Source organism: Sorghum bicolor, chromosome 3 (genome assembly GCF_000003195.3).
Source record: "Sorghum bicolor cultivar BTx623 chromosome 3, Sorghum_bicolor_NCBIv3, whole genome shotgun sequence".
NCBI classification, from domain to species: domain Eukaryota; kingdom Viridiplantae; phylum Streptophyta; class Magnoliopsida; order Poales; family Poaceae; genus Sorghum; species Sorghum bicolor.
The window spans coordinates 36,107,285-36,119,700 of NC_012872.2; the positions used below are offsets into that span (position 1 = coordinate 36,107,285).

Below are 12,416 nucleotides of genomic sequence, written 5' to 3' on the forward strand. Positions count from 1 at the left end.
ATTTTGCACAACTCTTCTCTTTCGTTCTTGCTGTGCGAGATTGGCACCCAAACCCTGTCTATCTGTATCCCGATCTGATCTGATCTAGGTACAAGTGTTGATACATGTACTATGCCTACAATCTTTTTCTGTTTTGTTTTTGCGAAAAAAATTGGTTTACATGTGGACGAGCATGTTCTTTACTCGGTTCGACCCTGCCTCAAAGTTTACCCAAGAAAAAGATTGGGTTTACAAGTACTCCTGTTGTTTTTGTTCAGAGTTGCATCCACCTGTACCGAACCAAATGTCCAAATGCCAAGAAACGATTATATATTAGTTCTTGGATCAGCTATAATGTTCCGTAGAAGCTAATAGATCTTTGGTTAGTTGCTTTTATACTCTGCCTAATTCTTTAGTACTCAATGCGAGAATGATTCCAGTATAAACTGTTGGCAGCATGGCTTCCTAATTTCTTGCAATAGTGTCTGTGAATTGTAATTAGTTGCTTCATTTTATTTCTTGAGAGCCAAAACCATGTAGGTTTGAACATATGGTTCATAGTTCTGAATAAAATATTTTGTGACATGCTTGTTTGCTTAATATTGCATTTCTTACATTCTTGCTATTGTCGGTATTGTACCTTTATGAATATATGATAACCGAAGATCATTATACTGCATACCCTATATTCTTCAGCTTTTTTGCTATATGCAACGCCTGATCGAAGCGAGCAACTTTTCTTCGTGCTTTCTGCATCAATTTGACATCAGTTGAATTTTATATAGGAGGATGTGATTCTTTAAAGAAGAAAAACTCAGGAGGATGTGAGCTCTGGTTTTAGTTTAAATCTGAATCTCCTTGTGATAACTTGTCTGCGATGCCATGTCTATACCTGCATATCGTTCCCAATTTCTTGTTGACATCTTTTTTTTCCAATTCCATGTGTCTGTCCAACTTGAGTTACTTAACAGCTCGATGTGCTTGTCAAGACCGTAAAACTTTGTCTACTGTGAAACTATGTTTCTTGGACTTTTTGCAATTTACCAGGTTCAGTTAATGGCAAGTGCAATAGTTGATTTGGCAAGTGCAATAGTTGTCGTGCCTCTGTGGCACACTGACATTACAGATTCTCATATGTTAACATCTAAAATATGTGAGAAATGTTTTATGCCTCTTAAGCATTGAGAGAGAACACTACATTAATGTTCTAAAGCAATGGCAGGTTTGCTGGACTGACATTATCCGCTAGATGTGGGCACTCTTTAAAGAAATTTGGGCATCATGGAGAAATATTGTTTTTACAGTGAGTATTATCTATAATTGTTTTTGTTTGTATGCTTTAGAGAACAGGTCAGTGCTTTGTGTAGTCCTATTCCCAATATGCTTTAGTAGTCCAATTGAATTAGTCTAATAAATTTCTAACATAGGTCTGTCACATAAATAGCATAGAGAACAGGTCATTGCTTTGTGTAGCTCTGAAGCCCTTCTATTTTCTACATAGAAAAAACATACTAAGTTGAAGTGAGCAAAGATTTTCTTAAAGATGCATGGATGTGCAGCTGAATTTTTGCCCCTGTGTCATTAAGCAATAACCATGTGGAATAGCACACCACTGAAGTTGGAAGTTAAATTGCAGTTTCCTTTGCTGCATTCCAATTAGAACTAGGAATAGTACTTTGCCATTCCACCTAAGGAGATCCATGCCTCACCATTCCATCATGTATCATGAATCCTGTTACTTATCTAGCTATATGAAGTTTTGCTTCAGAAATAGTTTGCAATTCCAAACCCTGACTGCACACCACCCTGCTCTCTTCCTTGCAGCAGATGTGAGGTGAGAAATTTCTCTCATCACCATGCAGCTACACTTGGTTTGCCTTTTTTTTTCTATTTTTCACATGCTAATTTGTTCCTGCACTAAATGAATCTCATAAAAAAGATGAAGTTGTATAAAAGATGACAATTATTATTTATTTTCTTTTGTTCATGACACCACACACCAGACTTGGTGATTAATGTTTTCTCCTTCAAAACTTATTTACTTGTCAAATATCATCTACGTTTTATAATAAATTGTCAAATATTTCTTGTGCTTTGATGACATTTTGTGCCTTGAATCAGGCCCAAGAAAAGGACCTTTTCGATGCACTTGCTAAGCTTTCTGAAGTATCATATGATGGTACGTTATTTTGTAGAATCTTTTAATTTATGTTAAATAAAGTAAACTCTAGATTCCCAGAAATGAAAGATATTATAATCATGTCTTGAAGCAATGCCATAAATGCATAAACATGCCTAACAAAATCTACACTCTGAAGATTTTAGTTATCCTTTTCTTTAAAAAAAAGCAATAATTTTTCTTTAAACGAAAGAAAGAATGAAAGGCAGCAGTGAGTTTACTAATTAGACTAATGAGTGATTGGAACTGTCCCCTGGGATTAGCAAGAAAGAAAAAGCTTGCATAATTTAAGGTTTCGTGAGTACTTTGAAGATGAGTGGATTGTGGACATGACAGATTTTGGCACTTTGTTAACTGCATTTTTTTTACTATTTCATATATTGTTTTTGACCATATACACACACACACACTAGATATGGAGATTGTTGTCTTTTGCCATTTTCATCACCATTTAACCCATTCTCACCTACACCTACCTAAAGTTGATTACTTGACCCGTTTTACCCTTGTGCGTTGCAGTTGTTTATTTCGGTGCTGACCATAACCATCGGTCGGTCAACCTCAATGAGCACGACAATGGCAAGGGCGATGAGGCAGTGCTGTTAAAGCTTGTGAGTTCAAGTGACGAGATGTCATCTGAGATTAACAAGGTAAAGATCCAGGGCGTTGCTTCCGTCCCCCTCAGCTGTGACCCTCACCGGTGGCACTGCCAGCTTATCTCCGCTCCTCCTAGCGCCGCCACTGCTCGTGGCTGCGTCTTCCGCCTCTGGCCCACTGATGGCCGTGGGGTTGACCTTCGTGCCCTCGGCTCTGTGCAAGAAGCGGTCCTTAATTGACCAAGCTCACGGCGGAGAGGAGAGGATGCTGGAGTTCGCTCGACACTTTAGGTGGCGCATCCACAAGGCCAGTGCGGAAGCTATTGACGCCTTTTGCGCCCATATTGGTGTCCCCGGAACCGGATGAGCAAAAACATGCACCTCGCCTCCACGCTGATCGTGCCCGTGCGTGGGAGGTTCCAACGCCTAAAGCTCACGGCGGACCAAGCCTAAAGTTCAGAGTACAAAAATTTGGGAACAGGAGGTTCCAACGCCTCAACAAGCTATTTGATTGTTGTACTGTCCAATCATTTTTTAATATCTAACATTATCTTTATTAGTTGTTTTTTGAATCTCTAATGGTGTGTGATCTACTGCGTTCAAATAATTTGCCCTCAAATCCAATTGATAGCCTAATCCAACCGCTCTGCGGGATGGTATGGAGATATGGTGAAACTTATTCATGGATTTACTGACGCATGAAAAAATAAATATTGGAGATTTCATATTACTAATGTAAAATATTATCTTAGCTGCATCATAAAAAAGTCTATATACCTGCGACACCATGTTCTACGTGACTGTGTTAACTTCATAAAGTTTACTTTTTGATTAAATAACACTTTAACATTGATATTTAATTTTTACACTATTATTATCTTATCATGAGATCTGTGTGTTTTAAGTATAAAATATTAGCTATCCCGTAGCAACGCACGGGCACGCTACCTAGTGATATTTAAGTTTGGGAACTGACTTGTGATCACCGAGTTGGAAAACAAACACATGTAACTGTAAACAATACCATTAACACATCCAATCAAACAAAGGCTGCTGCAATCCAATTACATTACCTGAGGATGAACCAAACGCTATCATAGTTCAATTACGAACCTAACACTATCATAGTTCAATTAGATGCAGCATTCGCAGTTTCTTCTTGCAACAGGTTCGGCAACAGAGGGGGCACGTATGGCTCAAAGAGTGTCATGCTGGGGTTCGGATCAAACTGTAATATATTAGCTGCTCGCTCGAATTCCTCCCTGAGTATTTTGATGCTGAACTTGTCAACTACGCGGCCGAGATCATGGGAGATCTCAAATGGATCTTCAATGCATATGAGATGCCTGTCATTTCCAACTCGTCTAGTCCAGTCCTTCCGTTCCTTACTGAAATTTGTGTCAAGAGGACAAGGGAAAGTTATATCTTTTAACAAATTGGTGTCCACAACACAATAAAGAAAATTGGAAACTGCTTTGGTTGTATCATCAATTGTTTATAATTTACTAGGTGGGACTAATAACAATGGATAATATACCTACAGTGAAACAGCTACAAACATATTATACACGCACCATCTAACCATCATCACATAAAGAGAGCCTAATGAAAAGAAATGATGCCTCAGCAAGGTATATGTCATACCTGATAATCCTTCCAGTACGAATTGATATGACATCTCTTGTGTAATCGTGCTCATATGCCCAATAATGGAAAAAAGCCCAGAGCAGCCTTGATATTGTATCTCTGTTGTGAGCACCATAATTATTTAGCTTCTCCACTTGGTCAAAGTATGCACAGTTATTTTCATCCACCTTGACATAATAAGTGGCCTCCATTTCCTGGCAATGCATGACACTGTCAGTTAGTTCACAAAGTAAAAAGTAGTACAAAGGACAGAGATGACCAACGAAAAATATTTACAAAGGTGAATTTTTCAAATGAAAGCATATGTTATCAAGATGTAATAATAAAATCAATAAGCATGCATATTCTTCTACAATATTGCAGCTTCCATTCACCTTTCTAAATTGAAACAAAAAACCATCTGCCCTGTCACCTACCTATCTGGTTTTTTGTTTCAATTTAGAAGGTGTCAACAAATATGAAACCATTTAATTTGCATCCCAACTCTGGTGACATGGGGAAAGAAACCATACACCATTATTTTTTTCCCTTTTTGATGCAAGAAGAAAACACAGGGCTAGATGCTGGATAAAAAGTGCATATTGCAACTTGAAAGTTGAAACCAAAAGCACGATCCTTGGTAGCTACTAAACAAATCATTAGCCATGCAATAAACTAAAATTATCTAACATCACCAATGCTCTCGACACATTCATAAGGAAAAAAGAAATGGTGTGCTAAACTCAACCAATGACAAGCCTCAGATCCATGCAAGCACTAAATTAAGCAGGAATCCCACAGCATGCCAGCATTTGCTTCGGTTCCTTCCATCACGCATGTCTACCATGCACCAGCTCATCTAAATTTGTTCCTCATTTGACTACAACCCATCATTGCTGGTTAGGAATTTGGGCCATCTAGATAGGCAGCAGAACTGGGCAAGTGAGGGGCATCAAAATGGAGCTCACACTGTTTCTAAAACATGCCGACCAAAACCATCAGCACTAAGCCTGGATGGCACATCATCAAAAAAACCATAGCAGAACAGTTAGGGGGCGTTTTGGAAGGTCTTAAGAGTTAGGGAATACAAACTAAATAGTTCCATCTCTTATAGTTGCTATAGATGTGCTCATAGTTGAGAGAACAAAAGTGGAATTATTCTAAACTGCGTACTACAAATAATATGAATAACATAAGATATTTAAAAAAACAAATTTTATTGGAAAAGCAATCAATGCAGAACAATAGTAATACAGCAACAAAAATTTAGTGCATCCAACAAAAAAAAGTTATTTTGCTGGATCATTTTTTAGCACTTTATGAAGGATGGGAAGATGATGATCTAGTCAAATTTAGTTAGGGTGAGAAGCTTAAGATCTATTAAATTTTAGTTATGCCATGCAGGGGAAAGACTGCCCTCACGGATTGCACTAAGAAGCAGCTTCTATCTAGCGCATAGACCGAGAAACAACCCGAAGGCCAGCTGCCCTGAATGTGCCACTGAGTGCCCTGTATCTTGCTGAAAGTATCTCAGGTGGTTACATGTATAACTCAGGACTACAGCCGACAAGGGTTGCTTTTTAACCCATGTTTAAATGTGCCCCCAGTAGTCAACTCAGGACCTATGGTGTTACTTGAGCCATGCTGACCAGTTTAGATAGCAGACCCGTTCACAACATATGCAAAACAATAGCAAAAGGTGTTACTTGAGCAATGCTAACCAGTTAGACAGCAGGCCCATTCACAACATATACAAAACAATAGCAAAAATGTATAATAAATACAAAACCTCCACACATATTTGTTTCAGATCTAGCCTACCCAACTTGTTTGGGACTAAATTTTGTTGTCATTATCTGTGTAACAATAATACACAGTTAGAACCTAAATACCAAGAATTCTTCACAGATGCAATGTACAAGAAATGCACTACAATCCAGGAACCTGTAGACATGGGAGTATTCTTCGCAGCTGTAGGAGGTGAATGCACATTATCACATAGCTGAAAGTCAAGAAAATAATGAAATTCAGACCATTGCCACGTAAAGATGAGAAATATTGGTAATAATGTGAGACAGACAACTTACGCATAGCTAGAAAGTGTTCCTTGGTAAGTTTCATTTACACGTCGAATTTTAGCCCAATGCTTCACAATGAATGCCAACTGCCTTAACCTTCTATCTATTTGTGCATAATCTCGCAAAAGTTTTGTGTTAACAACTGCTAAAAGATTATTGACACATATATCACAGGAAAGCCCTGTTTCCGGATCCATAAGCTTCACTATTGGGACCCTTGCTCGAGTTAATGGCTGCAAAATTTCATTAGTTTGGGTCAAAAATTCAGTATACCATTTCAAATTCCTTACCTATATTGGATCCCAACACAATAGTACTTCAATACAAAAATTTATATAGTAGAGTGATAAGAATGTTGTCGGTGTTTAGACCCGCGGTCCCGACACTAACTAGTGAATTTGTATCTGTGTGTCCTAATCCGAGGAGATTTATACCAGTTTAGGCCAAGAATGCCCTACGTCCAGTGTGAGGAGAGAGTCTTGTATTATCATGTACCGAGGTACTCGTAGTAGGGGTTTACAAGCAAGGCATGAGAGAGGGAATGAATTCAAAGTCTCAGCTCTGTGTGTGGGAGAGGTGTGCCTATGAGTTGTGCTCGTTGTGTGCGTCGTGATCTTGTTCGTGTCCCTTGAATGGGACCCTGCCTCCTTTTATAGTTCACAAGGGGAGGCAGTGGCGGGGCGGAAGCTTTCCCTAGCCTTCACGAGGCTCCGAGGTCAGGTCGGGCAAATCGGAGATGGCCTGATCTCGTCCGATGCCTGGTTGGGTCTCGGGCGAGACAGAACCGGTAGGCCAAGCTATCGGTCTTACCGAGGCTCGACGATCGGGTCTCGGGTGAAGTGAGGGGTGACTGTTTAGCCTTTCTAACTTATCATTATTTTGTTTTTAAAAAAGGAGAATGGGGTTCTAAGCTCTTTGCTTGGGGTACTCTGGGTTACGATACCCGACAAATGTTGGCCATGTTAATTCTCAACTTGCCCTAGCGCGAGAAATTCTACATCAGCTCGAAATTGTCAACGATGTGCTCTTTCACCACAAGTATGGCTCAAAAATAACCTCAAGAAGCATAGTCTTGCCCTGGCCACTCTCAAGCAGGCAATCGCTCGGTCACGCTCTCGCATTGGGTGGTTACGTGAGAGATGCCAATACGAGGCTCTTTCATTTACATTCGCATCATCGCAAGAGGAAGAACTTTATTGGCAGGCTTATCTCAGAAAATCATATCTATACAGCACATGAGGACAAGGCATGAGTTGTGGATGATTTCTATGACAAATTGCTTGGGACAAGTGAACCTAGAGAGCATACCATCAATCTGCTTGAATTGGGGATTCCTACACACACACACACACACGACCTAGCCGATCTTGATTCACCTTTCATGGAGGAAGAAGTGTGGTTGACAATCAAGCAACTACCCTCAGATAAAGCATTGGATCCAGATGGGTTCACAGGGCATTTCTACAAAGCTTGTTGGTCGATAATAAAAAATGACATTATGGTAGCTATCTCTGCTGTTTGGAGTAGAAAGCTGAGGGGTCTCGGCCCTCTTAACACTACATATATCACACTGATTACGAAAAAAGAAAATGCCGAGTAGCCCAAGGATTTTAGGCCAATAAGCCTAGTACACAGCTTTGCCAAGCTCATAACCAAATTGTTGGCTAATCAATTGGCAGGTCACTTAAACCAAATGGTATCTCCTAATCAAAGTGCCTTCATCAAAGGGCGCTTCGTACACGATAATTTCATTTTAGTGCAGCAGACGGCGTGATTTCTGCATCAACAAAAACAGCCCCGTATTTTACTGAAACTTCACATTTCAGAGGCTTTTGATTCGGTTGCTTGGCCCTTCTTACTTGAGGTCATGCAACACTTGGGTTTCGGACAAATATGGAGGGACATCATCAGTGGACTGCTATGCTCTTCCTCTACTCAAGTGTTTTTGAATGGGATCCCCGGTGAGTGAATAACTCATCGGTGAGGATTGAGACAAGGTGACCCCTATCTCCAATGTTATTCATTTTGGTCATGGATGTGTTGAGGCATATGATTTCAAAAGCCATTGAGCTAGGCTTGTTGCAACCATTGTCAAGACGTGCTTTGCAACATCGCATCTCAATGCATGCGGATGATGTGGTTTTATTTCTTCATCCAGATGCCGCTGATATTGCTGTTACTATGGACATCCTTCAACTGTTTGGTGCAGCATCTGGGCTCAAGACTAATCTACAAAAAAGTAATTGTTTGACCTAGGGAGGTTGCGTAGGGGATAGGAATGGAACGCCGGAGGGCGAGGCTTGTAGACACGGCAGTAGAGGCTGTGATACCATGCTCGGCGTCGAGGGAATGAGACGAGAACGAGAGCTAGGGCACCAAAGAGCGAGAGAGACTTACTCAATCTCTGGCTAATCTTCTATTAAGCAAAGTGTTCCATACTTATACAAGAATCCTAACACTGCTAACATTAATTAAGGAACAAAAAACCAAGATAATTTTCTTTCCTAAACACTCGGCTCAAATAAGCAAATGCTGAACTATGGGCAACGCCGTTTGGCGCGCTTCAGCTGGTGACCGCGCTCCGGCGTTCCCCGACGCGGTCCACTCCTTAGCCACTGGCCATGCCACGACGCTGGTAGACATTGACCACCATAACATCTCTCCCTCCCCCCCCCCCCCCCCTTGAGCAACAGCTCGTCCTCAAGCTAGAAGTCAGGGAAGAGGACCTTGAACTCCTCGACGGGCTCCCAGGTTGCCTCCGCTTCAGCCATGTCCGCCCAGTGAATGAGCACATGCCAAACGCCCCTGCGGAGCACAACCTGGCAATGTAGAAGATGCCATTGTGTAGTGGTGGTAGAGCCAGCAACTAGGGCGGCAGTGTACCTCGGAACGGCTTGAGGACGCCAACATGGAAGACATCGTGGATGCAGGCGCCATAGGGGACGCGCAAACTATAGGCGATGGGGCCGACGCGCTCGATCACCTCGAATGGCCCGGCGAACCATGGGTTAAGATTGTCGCATGGCCCAAGCACCAAAGACTGAGCCGACTGGTTAAGAATCCGGAGCCAAACCCAATTGAGTGCTTCTTGGCATATGCTAGAGCTTGGAGCAGGTGGTCCTGGACTGTCAGGAACGTGTCGCAATCTTTGAGGAGAGCATCCACCGTATCTGTGTGGGCAGCTCCTGCAGTATAGGGCAACAAGGCAAGCGGAGGGCGCCCATATACTACCTCAAATGGCGTCGTCAAGAGCACGGAGTGGTAGGATGTGTTAAAACGGTACTCCGCCAAGAGCCTTTTTCCAGCCAGTAGCCTGTCACCAATGATGGATCGCAGATACATGACAATGGTCTTGTTCACAAGCTCAGACTGGCCATCGGTCTGCCGGTGGAACACCGTGCTCATCCATAGCCGGATGCCGGCGAGCTTGAAGATGTCGCACCAAACGTGGCCCCTGAAGACTAGATCACGGTCACTCACAATGGAGCTCAGGAAGCCATGAAGTCGGACAATGGCATCGAAGAAAGCTTTCGCCATGGTGGTCGTCGTGTAGGGATGGCTTAGCGCAATGAGGTGGCCGTATTTGGAGAACCGATTGTTGGAGGTAGGGAGGTTGCATTGGGGATAGGTATGGGACGTCGGAGCGTGAGGCTTGTAGCCACAGCGGCAAGGCTGCAACGCCGAGCTAGGGCACCAAAGAGTGAGAGAGACATACTCAATCTATGGCTAATCTTCTATTAAGCAAAGTGTTCCATACTTATACAAGAATCCTAACAACCAATCTGCTAACTTAGGAATAAGAAACCAAGATAATTCTCTTTCCTAAACACTCGGATCAAATAACCAAATGCCGAACTTTGTGCGACACGGTTTGGCGCGCTTCGACTGGTGACCGCGCTGCGGCGTTCCCCAACACAGTCCACACCTCAGCCACTAGCATTGTCGCGATGCTGGTAGACATTGCCCACCATAGCAGTAACGTACTTCCTATACGATGTTGCGAACATGAGATTGAGGTTGTGTAACAGCAACTACCTTGTGCACTATCTGATTTTCCATGCAAATATCTAGGTTTACCCCTCTCATTGCGAAGATTCACAAAATAGCATGTTCAGGTCATCATTGACCTTATAGCTGATCAACTGCCAGGATGGAAAGCAGACTTGTTGACACGAGCTGGGAGGCAAATCCATGTGCAGTTTGTTCTTACTGCAATGCTCATTTATCTTGTGATGGCCATTGATTTGCCTCAATGGGCCATTAAAGTGATTGACAAAATCCGAAGAAGCTATCTGTGGAGAGGGCACAAGGAAGCACGTGGAGGGCACTGTCTCGTGGCATGGGAGACAGCTTGCTCTCCAACTGAACCGGGTGGTTTGGGCATTTCCAATCTCAAAAATCTTGGCTGAAAAAAGGAGCCACACCGCCCTTGGTCTGCACTGTCTATACATGTACCTGTTCAGGTTCAAAAGCTTTGTTCAATGCAATGGCGAGAATACTTTGTTCTGAACTGATAGATGGCTTCATGAGCATTGCATTAAGGATCTCGCACCTCGACTCTTTGCTGTGATTCTGCAGAGAAAGAGAAAGTTGCGTACTGTGCAGCAGGCTCTAACCAACCAAACTTGGGTCTCAGACATCCAAGGTGCTCTCACAGTGGGGGTCATCGTGGAGTATTTTCAGCTTTGGGACCTCTATGATTTTGAGTTACAACCTGAGATGGAGGACTCACATTTGGAAATTATCAAATAGTGGACGGTACTCCGACGAATCCGCATATGATAGCTTATTCATGGGGAAAATTCTTTTCAGGCCATGGGAAAGAATTTGGAAAACTTGGGCGCTAGCTAAATGCCGCTTCTTCCTATGGCTTGTAGCGCAGAAGCGCTGCTGGACCTCAGATCGTCTTGCACGACAAGGGCTGCCTAATCCCAAGAAGTGTCCACTTGTGATCAAGCTAATGAAAGCATTGATCATCTTCTAATCGAATGTGTATTTTCAAGGCAATTTTGGTACTATATCTTGAGGCAGGTCGGTCTCCACTCTCTAGCTCCACAGCCATCTGACACTTCATTCGATGATTGGTGGAAAAAAGCAAGCGCAGCAACTTCTGGTTTAACACAAAAAGGTTTGAATTCCCTAATAGTTCCAGGAGCATGGATAATTTGGAATCATCGCAATAGCTGCATCCAATGTTTTCTGATCGTCCTATTAATCACGATTAATCATCCTTATCGGTACTTAGCACTCGATTAGGGCCTCCGATTCGATCAGAGCAATCAGAAACCTGATTGTCCGATTAATCGTGATTAATCGTCTGATCAGGCCTCTTGGTCGATCAGAGCTGAATTGGCAGATGGGCTGCTTTTGGCCTGGGCTATATTTATTTGGGCCAAGCCCATTAGGGTTTCTCTTATACACCTCACGCCCACCCTCTCTCTCCTCAGTCCTCAATCCCAACTCCACCTTTCATCTGCTGAGCTGTTGAGCCTCCTCCCTCCCTTCCAGTTCCAATCCAAGCAGCCCACTGCTGCTTGCTGCTTGCTGCTTCCTCCTCCCTCTTCCCTGCTGCCTGCTTTCTCCTCCCTCTTTCCTACTGCAACTGCAAGTCTGCAACTATATACATATATATGATATATAGTCTTGCTATATGTTGGACGATTATATGGACGATTAGTTCGATCAGAGGTCGATTAATCGTCCTGATCGTCGATTAATCGTCCTGTTCGTCCTGATCGGTACCAGACCGATTAGAAACGATAAGCCGATCAGAAAACATTGGCTGCATCTTTGATGGAGCAATTCCTAACATAGCTGAAACCTTGAAGTTGGCCGGTGATGAGCGTCAACGGTGGACAACGGCAGGGGCTCATGGGCTATCCCCAAATGTAACTTATGAGATAAAGATAAGGGTGTGTGTTGTACTAAGGGTTCTACTTGTTACGAACAATCACAATC

The 12,416-nt window shown here is 42.6% G+C and overlaps 2 protein-coding genes across 2 annotated transcripts; one reads left to right on the forward strand and one right to left on the reverse strand.

Annotated features, from left to right (window-relative positions):
• LOC110433881 lies at window positions 67-3,419 on the forward strand. Its single transcript, XM_021456836.1, has 3 exons — window positions 67-1,282; window positions 2,101-2,158; window positions 2,678-3,419. The coding sequence occupies exons 1-3, from the start codon at window positions 1,229-1,231 to the stop codon at window positions 2,992-2,994; spliced, it is 429 nt and encodes a 142-aa protein (XP_021312511.1). The 5' UTR covers window positions 67-1,228; the 3' UTR covers window positions 2,995-3,419.
• On the reverse strand, window positions 3,745-9,038 carry LOC8069576 (UTP:RNA uridylyltransferase 1). The gene is made up of 4 exons (XM_002457849.2): window positions 6,468-9,038; window positions 6,325-6,382; window positions 4,399-4,595; window positions 3,745-4,142 (listed from the first exon to the last, which is right to left on the reverse strand). Exons 1-4 carry the CDS (start codon window positions 6,653-6,655, stop codon window positions 3,884-3,886), a joined length of 702 nt encoding a protein of 233 aa, XP_002457894.2. The 5' UTR covers window positions 6,656-9,038; the 3' UTR covers window positions 3,745-3,883.